The 19,837-nt window shown below is 34.3% G+C and overlaps 1 protein-coding gene across 2 annotated transcripts in view; it reads right to left on the reverse strand.

The window, feature by feature from the left end:
- Positions 1-19,837, reverse strand: part of ITGA4 (integrin subunit alpha 4) — a 74,980-nt gene that overhangs the window by 39,987 nt on the left and 15,156 nt on the right. Inside the window, exons 3-10 of one of the 2 annotated variants that reach the window (XM_016164610.2) lie at positions 18,176-18,282; positions 17,950-18,079; positions 15,952-16,019; positions 14,493-14,622; positions 13,164-13,249; positions 12,431-12,493; positions 12,203-12,340; positions 9,154-9,265 (exon numbers count right to left, since the gene is read on the reverse strand). In XM_016164610.2, coding sequence (XP_016020096.2) covers positions 9,154-9,265; positions 12,203-12,340; positions 12,431-12,493; positions 13,164-13,249; positions 14,493-14,622; positions 15,952-16,019; positions 17,950-18,079; positions 18,176-18,282 — 834 coding nt within the window. Of the gene's footprint in view, positions 1-9,153; positions 9,266-12,202; positions 12,341-12,430; positions 12,494-13,163; positions 13,250-14,492; positions 14,623-15,951; positions 16,020-17,949; positions 18,080-18,175; positions 18,283-19,837 lie in introns of those variants that run through there. The other variant, XR_001599371.2, reaches the window with a different exon arrangement.

Raw genomic sequence — 19,837 nt, forward strand, 5'->3', positions numbered from 1 at the left:
CTACAGCCTGATCTTTGAGGCCTGGCCCCAGCCCTGCCACTGTGCCCAGCTGTATTACACTGGGCCCAACTCTTAACCTCTCTGTATGTCATCTGTTCCCACAGGATCATAGGAGAACTCACTTCCTCAGCATAGGACATCATTCACATAATAAAGTGCTTAGAGCAGCACCTAGCACATAATTATTACCACATATGAAGAGCCTAATCGAAGAATCTTTATTTTGAGCTCTAGGTTTTACTTTATTTGCCAAATGACTTCTAAATTAATTCCTATTCCAGTGAAGATGATTAAGATGTTTGTTAAGAGTATCTGTATACACACAAAAACCAGATTTCAGAAAATGGATCTGTCCTGTAAAATAATAACTGTATCACCATTATGACTGAGATTCACATTGGATTATGACACTAGGAGGAAAAAAATTTGACCAACTCACATAAAAGAAAATGGAAACCATGAATGACACGGTTGCTTACATGCTATAAATATACAGCACGTAGAAGAAAAAAATCATATTTTACAGTTGCAAGAGCATTTCATTTTGCTAAGTACTATGTCTATTTGGGTATATTCATATTTTTTGTTTTCTTATTAATAAAAACCTAAAATAGTTTCTCTTTATAGTAATTCATTTCTTATCACTGTTTATCAGATTTAAAATCCTTTTAACTATAGTGGCAGTCTTTTACTTACTTCAATACAAATAAAAATGTCTTCAATCTATAACTCTATGCCAAATATTGTGCAATTTTAAAACCGCGAAAGCTTTTCTATTTTCATCTAAAAATAACTGATGGACACATACTTATTTTGTTTAGCCATATTAAGGCTACCCTCCTTTGATTTGTGCAAATTATTTTAAATTTTCATATGCAAATATACCCGCTGATTTATTCAGTCAGTGGATAACTACTGGGCACCTACCATAGTCCAAGAATTTGCCGGGAGCTGATAATACAGAGTGGTAACACAAAAAAGAACTGATAATCTTGTTGGGAAGAAGAACAAATTAAAAACAATCATAATGCAGCACGCAAGGTGGTGGAAATTAGGGAAGACTTCATACATGATGTGCAAGCTCAGATTCAAGTACTGATAAATCATAGCCAGGTGAAGAAAAGGGAGAAGATGATTTAGACAGAGGACACAGCCCGTGCAACAGCAAGAGAGCAAGAGGCGGCATGGAGCTCATGAAGACCGGAAATTGGTTTGAAACAGCTGCAGACTAAATGTATACAGTAACGTAAGAGCAGGAAGAAAGAAAAAGAGAAGGGGAGGGGAAGAGGAAGGAAAAGGGAAGGAATGAGAGGAGACCCCCCTCCAGCCACTGAAGACAAGACCAGTTAGCAATTTCACTAATTAGGGCTGGGTACATATTTCAACCACTATAGCTTTTCCTAAGTAACTAGAATTCTAAATCTTGATTCTTAATGATAATGTGTGAAAAGTCTAGGTTATGAAGTTGTTGATACACTGAAATTCTTGCAGTATAAATTATTTGCACTAGTGATCCATATTGAAGCAAATATCGTGATAATTCAGATGAGCCTTTTCAGCTAAAAAAGGTCCAGATCAATTTGATTGCAAGTGGAAGACATTTGGGTATATTTAATCTTTGGCTATCTTATAGAAAGATCCAAAATCTTACTTCCTAGGATTACACTTAATCTATTATAACATACTAAAGTCCTACCTATCATTACATAAATGAGGCAAATACACTTGAAATATACACTTATTTGTATAAAATAATGTTTTTTTTCTGCGTGTATGCCACTCAGTTTGGGACCTAATGCACAGAACAAACACTGAGATCTTTGGCAGCTGATTTTACTTTTCATTGGAACATTTCATTTCATTCTGTTATATAAATCACAATTATCATTAACATAATCATAATAATCTTGAAATCAGCTAACACTTATACAGTGTTTACAATGCAGGGACTGTGCTGGGGGCTTTATACATGTTAACGATGTAACTTTCACAACTGTATCAAATACTTTTTGATCCCCACTTTTAATAGGCGAGGAAAGTGCAGCAGAGAGTATAATCTGTTGAAGGTCATAGAGCCAGGATGTGCATTTACACCCTGGAGTCAGGCTCCAGAGCCTGTCCATCACCATACTAATACAACTATTAATGACAGAGGTTACAGGAGAAAGGGTAGTCCAAGACGGTGGTGTGGGAAGATCCTGAACTTACCTCCTCCCACAAACACACTAAATCTACAGTTGCATATGGAATAATTCCCTCTGAAAAAGATCTGAACACTAGTGGAACAGCTTCACAGCAAATAAAAGGGTCACATCGAGAGGTACGAGAGGCAGAGACATATTCTTGACAAAAATGCCACCCTTGGTGCAGCAACCCACCATTGGGAGGAATTTCACAAAGTGGCTTCTCCCTGAGAAGCGAGGAGGTTGTGTCCCACAGCAGGAAACCCAAACCTTGGGCATTGCACTAAGAGACAAACACCTAAAATGTCTAGCTTTGAAAAATAATAAAGCCTATGTCCAGGAGACCCAAAGGGCTGTCTGTAGTGTACTGAAATACTACTTTTAAAGGTCTTGCACATGAACTCACCTACAACAGTGCAAAAGCAGCAGTTTGAGAAGTGCCTATCCTACTCTGGAAGAAGATTCATTTGTTAATCTTAAAGAGTTCACCAGAGAAGCAGGGGTCTATTGGGACTCTCCCTGGGACAAAGGTGCTGACAGGCATTACTTTTGCACACTCCCTCTAGCTTGTTAGGGGAGGTCGATGCTCAAAGTTCTTGCACTCTCCAGTTGCCCTGCTAAGGCCGGCAGGTGTATGCGGCTCCTGTATTCTCCCACTGCACTGCTAAGGTTGGCAGAAGCACACGGTTACTGTGCCTTGAGAAAGCTGGCAGGTGTGTGCAGTTCCTGTGCTTTTCAATGCCTGCTAAAGCCAATGGGCTCACGCAATTCCTACACTCTGCTGATGCCTTGCTAAAGCTGCCAGGTGCATAAAACTCCTGCAGCCTATCAGTGTCCCGCTAAAACCAGAGGGCAAGCCCCAGCCCTGTATTCTCGAGCTACACCACTAAAGCCAGTGGTTACATGCAGACCACACGGGACACTCTCCTTGACCACCTGGTTCTGGTGGCCTAAGGGCTTGTATTCCCGAGTCCCACAGGACTAACAATCAGAGAGAGAGTTCTAGAACGCTACCACACCCAGGACAATGCACAAACAGCAGACTGAAACACAACCCCAGCCTCCGAACAGGCCTATTTACTTGTTCTGGAACTTCAGCCTGGGGGGCAGACCTTGGATTTCCCACACATCTAGAGGCTATGGTAGTGCTCTCAGGGAACTCGGGCCAGGGGACATCATCTTTGTACTGTTTCTATGCCTCACTACAGCTTGCTGGTACTTTCCAGAGAAAAGTATATGCACTTGTTTGGAGCTTCAAGTTTTGCAACAGTAACCCAGGAAACACGTCCAAATTACCTGCTCTGGAGGCCAGCAGGGTTTATGATTTGGGCCCTTGGGATTGCATTTATGAGCATACTTTAAAAACTATAACCTGAGCATCTGACTTCCATTCAGCCCAAAACTAGGTGCTGACTGAGATCCCTCCCTTTAGAACCTAACAGATCTTGGCATACCCTTAACAACTGGGACCTAGCAAGAATAAATCAGGAGCTTAAACAATCACAAGGGTTCAAAAACAAAAAGAAACAAAACTCCAAGAGCTAGGGCAAGATTGACAGATAATCTTGATATACACAAGGCCACTCCTTCAAAACAGGGAGAGGTAGGTGTTTTATCTAATGCATAGAAACAAACAGAGTGCCAAGCAAAATAAGAGAACATATGTTTCAAACAAAGGAACAAGATAAAATCTCAGGAAAAAAACCTTAACAAAATGGATATAAGTAATTTCCCTTAAAGATAAAGAGCAAAATAATGGTCAAAAAGATGCTCACTGAACTTGGGAGATGAATAGATGAACACAGTAAGAACTTTTACAGAGACAGAAAATATAAAAAATATACCAAACGTAAGTTATAATAATTGAACTGAAAATAAGCTAGAGGGATTTAACAGTGCACTAGATGAAACAGAAGAAAGGACCAGTGAGTTTGAATACAGGGCAGTTGAACTCACCCAAACGGAGCAGCAAAAAGAAAAAAGACTTTAAAAAAGTGAAAATAGCTTAAGGGACCTTTGGAACAACATCAAGCAGAATAACATTTGCATGATAGGGGTCCCTGGGGGAGAAAAAAGGGCAGAAAACTTGTTTGAACAAATGTGGCCGAAAGTCCCTAATTTGGAAAAGGAAAAAAAAACCAGATCCAGAAAGTTCAGAGACTTCCAAATAAGATGAAACCAAAAAGATGCATACAAAGATATGTTACACAGTAAGTAAATCTTCACTTAATGTCACTGATAGGTTCACTTAAAGTTGCAGTTTCCAGGAAACTATGTATAACAAAACTAGATTTACCATTGGCTAATTAATGTAAATAAGAATCAAGTTTTTACAGCATAGTTCCGGTCACAAGTTCTTCTAAGTAAAGACCCAAAACATTGCTAATATTAAACGTTGAAATAAACATGAGCTACACATACATTTAATAAAGATTAATAAAAAGAAATAAGATAATTATTTTCCAACCCACTTATTCCAGTCCAGGGTCACAGGATGCTGGAGCTCACAAACACACCTACACTCATACTGGTACAATTTAGACATATCAATTAACCTAATGTGTACAACTTTGGGATGTGGGAGGAAACTGGATTAGCCAGAGAAAATCTATACAAACATGGGGAGAACATGCTAACTCCACACAGACAGCAGCCTTAGCTGGGAATTGATTTTTTTTCTCATTAATGTTATAATAAAATGACATTGCATAAAATGATGTTATTCATGGACCTGTTGTAATTAAAACTTCAAAAAGATAAAAAGAAATTCCCAAAGCAACAAAAGAAAAACCAATCATTATGTACACAAAAACAAATGAAAAAAGCAAACCATAAGGCTATCGTTTTTCAGCAGAAACTTGCAGGGCAGATGTGAGTGGTATGACATTTAAAATACTTAAAAGGAAAAAAAAAACCTTCCAACCAAGAATACTCTGGCAAGCTAGGTTTTCATTCAGAATTGAAGTTTTCCAGACAAGCAATAGCTAAAGGAGTGCATCATCAACTAAATCAGCCTCCTAAGAAATTATAAGGGACTTCTTTAAGCCAAAAAGAAAAGGAACTAATTAGTAACAAGAAAACATATGAAGATATAAATCTCACCAGCAAATCTATAGTAAAGGTAATAGATTGATCACTTATAAAGCTAGTACGAAGGTTAAAAGATGAAAGTAGTCAAAATAACTATAACTACAATAATTATTTAAGGAATGCACAAAATAAAAAGATAGAAATTGTCAACAAAAACAAAACATGGGAGAGGGGAGTAAAAATGTAGAAGCAAAAACCTATGGTAGATACACAAAAGGTAATGAGAAAAATCTAAACCTAACACTAAAGTCATCAAACCACAAAGGAAGAGAGCAAAAACAGAGGAACTACAAAACAACCAGAAAACAATTAACAAATGGCAATAACATTGACATACTTATCAATAACTGCTTGTAAATGTATTAAATTCTTTAATCAAAAGACATGGGGTGGCTCAATGAATAAAAAAATAAGACCCATCCAAATGCTACCTACAAGAGACATTTCAGATGTAAAGGCACACACAGACTGAAAGTGAAGGGGTGAAAGAGATGTTTCATGAAAATGGAAACCAAAAGAAAGCTGGAGTAGTTATACTTAATATTAGAGAAAACAGACTTTAAAATAAAGACTGCAATAAAACACAAGGAAGAGAACTGCATAATAAAGAGGTAAATCCAACAAAAGGATATAACATTTGTCAGTATGCATCCAATATAGGCGCACCAAAATATATTCAGCAGGTATTAACAGATCTAAAGGGAGAAACTGAGAGCATACAATAATAATTGGAAACTATAATACTCCACGTCAATGGATAGATTATCCAGATAGCAAATCAATAAGAAACGCCAGCTTTAAATAACACATTAGATCAGATAAACATAATATATATGTATGTATGTGTGTGTGTGTGTGTGTGTGTGTGTGTATAATAAATAAAACATCCTATCCGTCAATAGCAGAATATATGTTCTCAAGGGCAAATGGAACATTGTCCAGCATAGACCATAGATTAGGCCACAAAACATTAATTTAAGACAAATCATTTCAAACATCTTTTCCAACCACAATGGTATGAAACTAGAATTACAAGAAAAAAAACTAGAAAAATCACAAACATCTGGAGACTAAACAACATGCTACTGAACAACCAATGGCAGCAACAAAGAAATAAAAGGAAATAAAATAACTTGAGACCAATGAAAATGCAAGTACAACATACCAAAATCTATGAACTGCAACAGAAAGCAGTTCTAAAAGGGAAGTTCATAGAGATACAGGCCTAGCAAAAGAAAAAAGAAAAATCTTAAACAATCTAACTTTCTTTCTAAAGCAACTAAATAAAGAACAAATGCAGCCCCTAATTCGTACAAGACAGATAATAAAGGTCAGAGCAGAAATAAATGAAATACAAACTAAAGAGACAATGGACAAGATTGACAAATCTAAGAGTTGGTTCCTTGAAAGAAACTTTAGATGGACTCATCAAGAAAAAAAAGTATTCAAATAAAGTCAGAAATGAAAGAACTGATTCCACAGAAATAAGAGACATAAGAGATTACTATGAACAATTACATGCCAACAAGTTGGACAACTCAGGATAAATTCCTAGAAACATACAATCTGAATAGAGCAATTACTAGTAAGGAGATTGAATCGATAATCAAAAACCTTCCAACAAACACAAGTCCCAAATCAGATCACTTTGCTGGTGAATTCTATCAAACATTAAACGATTTAATATCTTTATTTCTCAAGTATTTCAAAAAATTGAGGAGGAGAAATTGCTTTCAAATTTATAAGACCAGCAGTACCCTGATACCAAAACCAGATAAAAAAATCAATCTCAATCTCAATCACGATCTCAATCACACACACACACACACACACACACAGAGAAAAGAAAAAAGAAAAGAAATTACAGGCCAATATCCTTGATAAACTTGATAAACACAGATGCAAACCCCTCCACAAAATATTAGCAAACGAAATTCAACAATACATTAAAAGGATCATATATTCTGACCAAGTGGGATGTATTCCAGGGATGCGAGGATGGTTCAACATCTGCAAAATCAATATGATTCATCACCAACAAAATCAAGGACAAAAATGATATGATCATCTCAATAGAAAAAACAAGAATTTGACAAAATTTAATATATATTTGTGATAAAAATACTCAACAAAGTGGGTATAGAGGAAATATAATAAAAGCCATATATGACAAGCCCATAGATAGCAACATACTCAATGGTGAAAAGCTGAAATTTTATCTAATATGAACAATTATAGAATGACCAATTTTGCTGCTTTTATTCAACATAGTACTGAAGACCTAGCCAGAGCAATTTGGCAAGTAAAAGAAGTAAAAGGGATCTAAATTGGACAGGAAGAAATAAAACTCACTATTTATGGATGACATTACTTCATATATAGAAAACACTAAAGACTCCATCAAAAAACTGTTAGAATAAACAAACTCAGTAAAGTTCCAGGTTATGAAAACCAATATATAAAAATCTGTTGCATTTCTAACCATAAACAACAAACTATCAGAGAAATTAAGAAAATAATCCCATTTATAAGTGCATTGAAAAGAATATATTACAAAGCTATAGTAATAAAAACAGTATGGTACAAAAATTGGCATAAAAACAGACACGAAGAACAATGGGACAGAATAAAGATCCCAGAAATAAATCCACACATATATAGTCAATTTATGGCAAAGGAGGCAAGAATATAAAATGGGGAAAAATAATAAATGGTGATGGGAAAACTGGACAGCTACATGCAAAAGAATGAAGCTACGCCACTGTCTTATGCCATACATTAAGATTTACTCGAAACAAATTAACGACTTGAATGTAAGACCAGAAACCATTAAACTCCCAGAAGAAAACACAGGTGATGAGATTCTTGACACTGGTCTTGGCAATGATTTTTTTGGATCTGAATCTAAAAGTAAAGTCAATGAAAGCAGAGGTAAACAAACGGAACTAAAACTAAAGAGCTTCTGCACAGCAAAAGAAATCATCAACAAAATGAAATGCAACCCATTGAATGAAAGAAAATATTTGCAAATCATACATCTGTTAAGGGGTTAATATCCAAAATATATGAAGGATTCATATACCTCAATAACAAAATGTCGAATGATCCAATTAAAAATGGGCAAAGGATCTAAATAGATATTTTTCTAAAGAAGGCATCTAGATGGCAAACGGGCACATAAAAAGATGTTCAACATCACTAATCATTAAGGAAATGTGAATCAAAACCATAATGAGATACCATCTCACACCTGTTATCATGGCTATTATCAAAAAGACAAGAAATAAGTGTTGCCGAGGACATGGAGAAAGGAGAACCCTCAAGCACTGTTGGTGGGAATGTAAATTGATACAGTCCCACTATGAACAAAGTATGAAGGTTCCTCAAAAATTATATAAATATATATATAACCATTATCTATTGTAGATATCCCACTATTATTCATTTGAAGAAAATGAAAAAACTAATTCAAAAAATATATGCACCCCTACATTAGCTGAAGAGTATCGGCCAGTGAGTCTGATACATTTTTTTCATATTTTATCATTTCTGAAATCAGAATCCTTAAAACAGGAAAAATGGTGGATCACAGTTTAATAGACAGCATTTTCAGGGGCACATAAAATATGCAAGTTATAACCAATGGTGTCTTAGAAATCAATGAAATATGATATGCGGACTATCATCCTTCATTAACAATGGTAAGAAACAATATCTGACAATTAAGGAGAAGTTGAATGTAACACTGAAAACAAAACAAAACAAACAAAACTTAGCATAACATTCTGGTTCCTTTTTCTACAGAAAGGCAAACAATATTCTCTTCCATGTACCATTTTAAAAGTGGAAATCAAGTACTAAATTAGATACTTTTAATTACCTTCAAAGCCATCATTATCAATGTCACCAAGATTAACTATAGATTCTCCAAATCTTGCAGCATATTTGTCACTTCCAATGAGTTCTGTTTCCATCTCATTCATTACTGTTCCCTAGATTGAAAGGGAGAAAGGTATCATTATAACACTCCCTGACAACTTTACACATGATTTACTGTTGTAATTGGGTATAGATTTTTTTTTCTAATGCTTCAAACAAGTTGGACAAACTACAGACAGCTTTAGTACACACATCTCAGCTCAATTTAATAAATATTTATAAAGTATATGTCAACACATATAACAGTATGATTAGAGCTCAGAGGATGTAAAAATTGTTAAACTCATGATTCCTGGCTTTGAAAATTCAATAAATCATTTTGATAATTCAATTTAGCAAATATTTATTGAGTTCCTACTAAAGGTACTGTACTGTGCAAAGACTGAATGGGTGAAAAAGGACAAGGCAGTGTGTTTATAAGACATGCTCCTTTTCCTTAAGAAGCCCAGAGTAACAGACAAGGCTTAGCACAGGGATGTAAATAATTTAGAAGTACAGACTGCTTGTCAATATCAAGAAGCAAGGAGAGCATATCTAATTGTGAGAGCCAAGAGAGATTACATAAAGGATATTGAAGGTGTCTATCGAAGGACGGGCAAAATTTTCATACAGAGAAAATGATCAGCAAAACCAATTCCAAAAAATTTGGCTACAATAAACAGTATGCATAATGAAGAAGACCCAGAAATTTAGACTGGAGTCTTATGGTGTGGGACTTTGAATGCCAGGGAGAAATTTACTCTCAATTTTGAGAATAAGAAGCAACTAGAGGTTTCTGAGTTGAGGAGAGACATGACTGAAGCTGGCCATTATAATCTTGTACCAGCAGCAATAGAATATGGATTGGTCAATTGCTATCTACGAAGTTGGAAGATGAGTTATTAAAATAAGACATTCAATAATGTTGCAATAACAGATATCAGACCCTTTCCAAACTTGGATCATGTCACTCTCTTGTAGGGGGAAAACCCACGCACTACTCATCCTAGATCTTTTTCCTCTGCTCGAATATGTCTACTCATCATTCCCTAAACACACCACATGTTCTTACTCTTGGCAAATGACCTTCACCTTTTACTTTCCAACTAAAAAATTCCTATACTTGTCTTACTCCTAGAGAAATGCCTAAAGAGAAGGCAGGAGAGAGTCCAGCGAGGTTGAGATAGTGCAGACCTAAGAAAATGCAATGGCACTGAAGTTCCAGGGGGAGAGTTTCAAAAAGTGGTAATCATCCTTCAAGTATTTTTCAGTAACAGAGAACTATGTCTGAGAGAGTTCCCTGGGGATCCCTGAGAGCTATCTTAGTAGAAGTAGGTGGAAGCCATATTCATTCAAGTATTCTTTGAGTTCATTTGAAAACAATTACTGAGTACCTACTTGTCCAGACTCTTTTGCACCCTGAGAAAACAGCAGTAAACAAGACAGATGATTCCTCTCTGCATAGTGTCTACATTCCAGCAGAGGAACAGATATTAGCAAACCAAACCAATAAATATGTAATATAATGCCTTTGTAGTAGTGGTTAGTGCCTTTTCAGAGAGGTAAGAAACAAGAAGTTAGAAGGGAACAAAGGAAAAATTGATGCTAGAGGTTTTAAAAGCAGGAATCAATTATGAAGTTAACCCCAGTGTTCAACAGTGGTGTCTCAGGGTGGGAGGGAAGAATAAAAGGGCAGCCTTGTGGGTGGAGCTCTTCTTTAAGCAAAGGGGCTCCGATCTTGTTTTTCATATTGAGATTGCTTAAGATTTCAATGAGAAATAAGGTTCTATATTCCCTTATTTTAGATATACACACTACTGTTTAAACTGTTCTCAAAAAGTTTAGTTGTAAAGAGAAGGAAAAGAAGTATGCAGAATAAGGATGTAGCTAGTATAAGGAAGATCATTTAAGGATAGGAAAATGTTAAGTATCTATGCAAGAAAGAGTAATGCCTGATATCACTACCAATGAGGTATGAATGATCACTTTTGCCTTCACTATTAAAATTTAAACAATAGTCTAGAAAATTCCAATGCATAAATAACTTTACTGCTCTGTATTTGGAACTCTGAGAATCTCTCAGCTTAATAAGATTGAGTATTTTCTCTTAAATTTTAAAGTTTAGTCTGATGCTTAATATAAGAATTTATTGAATGCTCTAAAACCATTGATTAAATAAGATTACAAGTTCCTTCTTGAAACAGGTTTTACTTTGTTAAATCCTGATGGAAAATTCTGTGCCTTAAGAAATGAACTAATTTTCTCATAAACTCATTCTTGTTCTTAAATCAAAGGCAGGCCAAGAAGGCCCTGTTAATGTCCTATCAATTCTTTGTTTGGGTTAATGCCAAGAAGATAAACTGGCATCAGAACTCTTTAAATCAGAACTCTTTGAACTGAATTGTCAAGTGTTCAGTTTCTACTCCAAAATATCCTCCATAATTTAAAACTCGACTATAAGCAGTGATTACATATTTCAACAACCACTATATCCACTTTGGAATAAACTACATCAACTTTATATTCTTATCAAGAATGTAATCTGTACTAATTGTGCAAATTAACATTTTATCAAAACATGTCTCTTTTCCAATTGTCAAACCAAGAAATTAAAAATACTTCATAAAAATCTTCTACCTCTAGTAATATTTTATAATTTTCAAACTATATAAGGACATTCATTATAGAATAACAAATGCATATTTTGAGGGCTATAAAAATCATTTTTCAAATTAGATTTGTGTCATAAAACTGGAAGACATTTTAATTTCTGGAGTGAACACATACAAGCTGTGAATAGTGAAACTCTAGAACTAAGTTCATTCTTCTGAAATATCAAAATGAGACAGCTGCACATTCATTATCACGTTCCATTTCTTTTTTAGAGAATCAGTACAAGAATTTTCACTTTCATCAGTAAAGTAAGCCTAAGAATCTATGCCTCAGAACTCTGGAATAAGAGGAGCTTCAGTTTCCATCATAATCCCGTAAGTGGGAACTGTTGGACTTACCGAGCCAGAATTGATGTACACGAACACTCTTCCTTCCTCCCTGATGATGCTCTGCATGGGAGCTCCCACGAGCAGGTCTGAGAAGCCATCTGCATTGAGGTCCACAGCACAGACAGAAGCTCCAAAATAAGAGCCAAGCTGCCCCAAAGAAAACCAGATCCCGTCATTAAGAAAACAGCAGGGTTATTCACAAAAGCACCCAGTGATACCAAAGTAGAGACTTATTACCTTTTTACCTTTCATTTCATGTAAGATACTTAGTTCTGTTGCACCAATGCTGAATATGTATGCCTGCAATTGGGAAAAGAATTAGAAAATGTTAGACTTCTGTCATATTGTAAAAAATTTCATTTGATTGAAACATCAATTTTCATTACCTGTAATTGCTTAGATATATTTTAAAAAATCCTTTTCAGAGTGATACTGAAGGTTCAGGAAACCACATTCACATTAACGTGCCTTCCTTGCAAAACTACCTTCTGAGAAACTACCTTATTGATCCCTGAGAGAGGACACAGAAAGCAGTTTGGCTCACTTCTCAAAGTAGGGCTCAGAAAAATTTAGTAACATCTATACGACAGTATGACAATAACTAGAGCCAGAAATAATGTCTTATTCTTTCTATAAAACATGTCCTAGTGGCCTCAATTTCCCTTTAGTTGCGAACTTGTTAAAGCAATAAATATATTTCCTGGACATCTTGAGATAATTCTCTCAAAAACAATTTACTCATAAGGAAGAAGAGCTTCATTTGAATTATATAATTTTTCTTAAAACTCTTCTCCTAAATTTTATCTAAAAGCCGTCTAACTTTTACCAAGTCCACTAAATGTAGCAAATTGCTCATCGTTGCTAGCTTTCATTCCTAAGAATTTCTGCAGTTCCTCCTTTAATATCTAATTCTCTCATGCAATCTATTTGAATCTTTGTAAAGAAATAAATATAAAAATGTATATCTTACTTTACCAATCTGCTCATGTTGAGGGGCTCCTCCAACTACTTCGGTAGTATGCCTACTGCGAAAATGACCGGCTCCAACCGAGTATCCTTCAAAGAAACAGAGACCAAGTATGAAAATCACCATTTTCAATGAGTAAAATATATTATCATAAATCAACTAAGAATTAAATGAGACTGAATTCAACAGGACTAAACAGTTTAAATATTTAGCAAAGCAATATACAAAATTGTTCATTCATTATAAACTTTAAGCAATTATTAATGTGTGTGTTATGAAATTAGTCACATGGATTATATTTCTAAATCCTAAAAATTTGGTTTATTAGTCTCTGTAGTATCAGGATTCTAGGATTACAACAGAAATATTTCAGTGTATATAAAATGTGACATACTTTTAAAAAAACTTTCTAAATTTAAACTATTTTTTGTCATGAAATCTTCCTATTGTGATAAAATTTTATGATGACAAGAAAAGGGAAAGTATTTTTTTTTATTATGCAATAAAAGGCATAATACCAAGTTACGGTTCTATAATACTTCAAGATATCCTTAACCATAAACAAGTAAATGTTGAATTGTAAATGAATTCCCTGTTTGAAAATGCTTTCCTTCTGTTTGAATGGAAAAAAGTACTGATTTTTCTTATCATAATTATTTGAGTATAGGATGCTCACATTTGAAGCACATATGGTTTAAGCAAATCTGTACTTTCTAAGAGACTACAGGAAAAGCATTCTTTTAGTATAATGAGAATACTAGAAAAATCTTGTTTCTGGAGAAATAAAGTGTCCTACTGATGACTTATTAAAGAATAAAATAAGAATATGGAGATAAGAATAGTTAAGCTCTGGAAAATATGCTAAGAACTTATGAGGCCAAGGTCGATGAGCTGTTTTTAGACCCATATGTTCCCTAATGTTCCCCATTGTCTAAAATGCTGTCAACAGTCCCATTGACTTTCAGTCAGTCCTTTAAGAAACTGTACTCAGTCATACATAATTGAGTTAATTCACGTAGTGTGCTTGCGAAAGTTCTAGGATATGTCAATAGATGCTACCTTTATAATAAGTTGACCGCATAAAGATGTAAGTTTATAAGTGTTTTACTGCAAAGTGTAAACTAAACTGGGAGCTATAGTCTACCAATTATTCTTGATGATTGTAATTCCGTATGTAAAATATTAACTAAAGTTTCATAAATAATATTTTTAAAGAGAAAACTGGCTCTTTGTCACTGGCCATTTAGATCTTTTGAAAATACAATTTCCCTTATTTATAATTGCTAGTATCTGTAAGAAAGATTATAATTTGAGTGTCAAGTTTAACAGTACCTAAGTAACTTCCAAATTTTACTTGATTGTCTTTGTCTAAAAAAGCCTTGTATTTATTTGTAGTTATATCGTAGATAAAAAGAGAGCCAGTCCAAAAAAACGATCCTGGGGCACCCATCACAATTAAATCCTGTAAGAAAAAAACTATCGTCATTTAAAAGTTTAATCTCACCACCCCAAACCTCTCCCAGATATATGTTTTAATAGTGACAAAACATTTTTACAATAAATTTCTGAAATATGAGTATACAAATTAATATATATATATATATATATATATATATATATATATATATATATATATATATATATATCAGGAAAAAAAGCCAGAAAAGATAATGGATTTTCACCTAAAAGTAGAATTTCAGAGAAGAAAAACTAAAACTCTCACTTCACACTTATCAGTAGACTTAGAAATCAAAGGTAGAATCATTGAAAACTAGAGTAAGCTTTCAGGAGAAAGGCAATGTGGTTTCTATTAAAGTAAATCATATCTGGGTAATTCATTAGTGCTCATTACAGGGATAATCATGTATTGTCAAAGAGTAAAAAGTGGACTTAATTTATTTCAGTTTGCAAAAAGCCATTAGTTTCCTTAATGTTACTTTAGGAAAAAAGTAAGTCCAATGGAATTTGGGGTATATTTGACAATTAATACAAATTTAGGGAAAAAACAGAGGGAAGGTTGAAATGAGCAGACACTTAACTGGTAAAATATGAAAACTTTCAGCAATCAAACGTCTTTAACATATTTCTAAATTCCTAAACAACCCTGAACTTTAAAAAAGAGTCATTTTAAATATAAACTATGAAAGCATTATTATTATTTTTTACATAGTAGGTAATAGTTATGGAAATTGTTAACCCAAGGCATGATACAGACTGTCTACATAGATTCAGAAAACATTCATAAATTCATAGAGTTTTCAAGAGAAACTGGGAGATTTTACGGTTGAGTATAACTGTGACCTTTCACTGAGAGTCACAGAATTACCAGTAGGGTCGAAAGGGAATAATAGTTGGGGAATATGTGTAATTTAAGAGGATATCAAGTTCCAAAATCCTAATTCTTTTAATGAAGAGTTTAGATTTATATGCTTCCTTCACCCCTCAACTAAGAAAAAGTAACATACTTGTATAGATATTTTCAATGCCCAAGTTAATGAAACAAATAACTCTAGCTAGTTTTAATTTATATTCAATTCTTAATGAAACTAATACTCTTTAATACAGGCTTTTAGTTAGACTTGTGTGGCACACTCATCTAAATATTATTTTCTCAAAATATGTGAAATACTGAGTAGTATAAATTAAGTTTAATTATGTACTCTCAAATATGAGATGTTATTCCAATCTTATACAGTTTTTGCTGTAAAGTATAACATCAGTTTTCAAAATCTTTAGAAGAATTAAAATTCTGTATGTAAACATTTGTAGCAGCTATTTTTTGAACTATTACCTCTGTGTAAAAACTAGATATTCCAGCTTGACATGATGCAAAATTTTCTCCAAATGTTTTCACAAAATCTAAAGTAAAAAAAAAAAAAAATTATTTAAAAATAAAGATCTGTATAATTTTAGTCTTATAAATCCTTACAAATATATGACTTCTATGGTTGATATTTTATTCTACCTTATTCTTAAAATAGTAACTTTGATAAAATTTAAAACCTCAAACCTCTTCCTTAGCAACCTTCAAAATATCCTTATGAAATACCAATAAAGGTATCTACCCTTGACTCTTTTTCCTGGGGAGAACCCGTAGAGCACACTCGAGAACAAAACAAAAACTGTCGAGTATCCAGGAAGTAGGATTTGTGGCTTCTAGTTCAGGTTTCTATTTAAAATAGATTTCCCAGATTTTGCGCAGCTGACAATAACAGGTTGAGTCAAGATCTGCATGGAGATGTAGGGTCCCTAATTACAAAGCCCACATGGCCAGATGCTTTGAAATTTATTACGACAAAGTTTTGCTTCTCCTTAAGAACTGACATAAGTAAACCTTTATGAAAGTCATAATCAGGACCATATCTTAGTTTTGGCTTTGCTAACTAGAAAAGTTAAATAAATTGCTAAGTCATTTATAATTACTATTGCCTGTCATGACTTTTCACATCTTTTTATATTTTCCTTGCCCTTATCTTTTTTCCCCCCATTTTTATAAATTTTGCCATATTAGGTGTCTTAGGTTTATGTCATCTGGAATATTTTGTAGAATGTGGCTAGGTATATCTGAGCAAAAATAAGAACTCTGTTGCGAAAATATTTAAAGTGTAAACCATAAGCCATTAAGAAAAAGAGGATAATAAACACATGGAAAACTGAATTTTACTGCAATTAAATTTTAAATGCACTTTTTAACTTCTAGGCATCCAAAGGCAAATCAAGAATTTATATGATAAAAATTATCCATGATTCAGTTATTAAAGTAACTGAATTTGTATACTTGGTTAAAATTTTGTCAGGTAACAGACAATTTCTTTGGACACTAGGATAATTATTTTGGTTAGAAAAATTGAAAAATGCAATGCATATATATTTAATTCTGAGTTTTTCAAAGACATTTTTAGAATTTTGTTTCTGTTGCTGATGCCATTTTAACGCTCTGTTGACATTCACCTTTAACTTTGCTCACTTCAGTTGTCTATCTATGTCTTAGCTCTATACGCTTTAATGCCTATGGCCCAGAATCTTTTTTTTTTTTTTTTTAATTCTCCCTATCCTCACTTCCACCCCTGATCTAAGGATGTTGCCATCTCCCCTTAAGAACTGGATCTCTGAAGGCAGAGCATCTCCTCCAACACGCTGGGGGGTGGAGGGGCGGGGAGTGGGGACTGGTGCACCCAGGGAGCCTGGGCCTAGGCTCTGCTGGGGCTCAAACCCAGGACCTTCTGCCTGTAAAGTGGACGTGCTAACCACTACTCTATGAAACCACCCCAGGGTAGCATTTTTATAAGGAAACCTTTCAAACTTCAGATACCAACCCCTTGCTGTTTCAATGAAAACATGAATTTGAAAAAAAAGACAGTGAATAGAAAGTATTTGCTTACTCTGAATATTTTTTGAAACTAAAGGTAAAACAAGGAACCTAAACAGCTTCTTTCTGATTTGACTTCGATCTAATTTCATAATTTTAAGTGTACTATATTTTTTGAGCATTACACTCACTTATACTGAATTAAAAATATATTTAATGCAAAAGTGGGTAACTCAACTAGATTTTAGAATTATTTAAATTCAACTGTAGGATTTCTATTCCTAAAAACATGATGTACATTTATAAAAACGAATATTACTGCAGTTGAATAAAAAAAGGAAAGAATACTTTGAGTAGTTAAAAAGAACACTGCTATTTCAAATATTTCCCCATACAACCAAAATTGGAAGTAATTTTAAAAAATTTAAAAGGTATTCATTTGTTTCTCTTGATCTCGTTAATATCAAAAACATGTCTTACCTCGATAACATGGAGCTATTCTTCTACTCAGTTTTGTTCTTAAATCAGAGGGTACTCCATAGCAAACACCAGAAGGAAGTTTATTTTCATTCTTTATATAAAATATATTTTTCCATCTATGCCCACAAGTCTGAATAAAACATAAAAGTAGACCAAATGATGTGAAAGTCACACCCAGAATTTCTGATTTCATGATGTGATTAGTAGACCAATTCCAATAACCTACCACGATGGATCCATTTATTCCTGGCTGTCTGGAAAGTGTGACTCCCAACCATTGATTGTCTCTTTCTTCCAAACAAGTCTTTCCACAAGGTTCTCCACCAGGGCTACCTACAGCATTTGAAATAATGTCATCAGTTATCATGAAAATCATACTATTCTACAAGAGCAGAGAAAATAAACAATCATGCTTATCCCCAATGCTTTTTCCTTCAATCACATATGGAATGCCCTTATCCCCTGCTTCTCTATCATCTTATTATTCAGTGCACAATGTGGGGGTAATTGTGAGTTACTCTGTGCCAATATAACTGTTCTCTCATAAGCTGATTTTTATTGTAGAAATGACTGGTAACATTGTGAAGAGATGGCCTCGATATAGGAGATAGCTAACCAACATGATTAGGATGGAAGAAAATCAGTCTAAGCCAACACAGGCTGTGAAAATACAATGGCAGTATGTAATGCTTGGCCAAGAATTTGCACCTTTGTTTTGACCAATTATCTAGCATTACAGGCAACATTACCAGAGCACTTTTAAGACATTTCTTGTATTGAGACATTAAATGCTGGTCCTTAGCATTTACGACAGTTTATTGAAGCTGGAAGGTGATGCCTGAGCATGTGGAAAGTGTTCCTGTATAATTAGCATTCCAATAATGCCTAGAAGTTAAAACAAATTGCCCTATGATTTACATTTAGTAGGTTGTGACTGTTCTCAACAAATAAAAGACTCAAAAAACTGGAAGTTATAAACTTCAATGAACACTTCAACAAATGCATGAATAGACAGAAAAACAAACATAATGATTCACGGGCAATACAGTACTTCTAAACTACAAGAAAAAGTGATCTTCCCAGTGATAGATAGATATATATATATATATATATATATATATATATATATTCCTTTATTAGAGTGACTTCTTTGCCTTGTAGCTGGGATACAGTATTAATTTCAATTAAGTGATTTTGGAAGAGAATAAGATGCAGTATCTTAATCCTTTTGTCTTTATTTTCACCCTCTTCAATTGCCATGTGATAGTTCTATTCCACCTGAGCTTAATTCCAAAGGCAGGTAAACACATTGCATCAATCTGATTGGATAAAGATGAGGAACTTGGGTTTCTTAATTTTGGTCACTGGTATCAAGTTTTCATACATTTATAGGGACCATTTTTTAAATCATTAGGCACGTTGTCTCCTCCTATAAACTTGACCTCTAGATAAAGTTTCCTAAACAACCTCAGAATACCTACATAGATAAGGCTAACATTTTGAAAATGAAATTATCTGCAGAAAATCTCCTGGGTAGCAGAGACCCTGTTTTAAGGAGTATAGAAAGATGCAGGTACACACATTTGTTCTCCAAAGTGTTCAGGACAAACAAAACCCTTCAACACAGCTGAACACAAGAAAGTCTCTTCACCTCTTCTCTGAAGATTGATTCATTAGATCCAGGTGAGGCTCTGATGACCCCAGGTGATTTGAATGGTCTGGATCATTGTTACAATAGGATGTGAATAATGTTTTTCTGTCCAGGTTCCTCAAAGAATAGTAACAACTCCCACTCACTGGTAGTGGCTGCTTGGAGCACTAGACTGAAAGGAAGGCAGGACTAGGATTGGTCTAGAAGAATAATGCTAGAGTTGATTAGCAATGTCTG

This window comes from Rousettus aegyptiacus, unplaced genomic scaffold (assembly GCF_014176215.1).
Source record: "Rousettus aegyptiacus isolate mRouAeg1 unplaced genomic scaffold, mRouAeg1.p scaffold_m13_p_2, whole genome shotgun sequence".
Taxonomy (NCBI): Eukaryota; Metazoa; Chordata; class Mammalia; order Chiroptera; family Pteropodidae; genus Rousettus; species Rousettus aegyptiacus.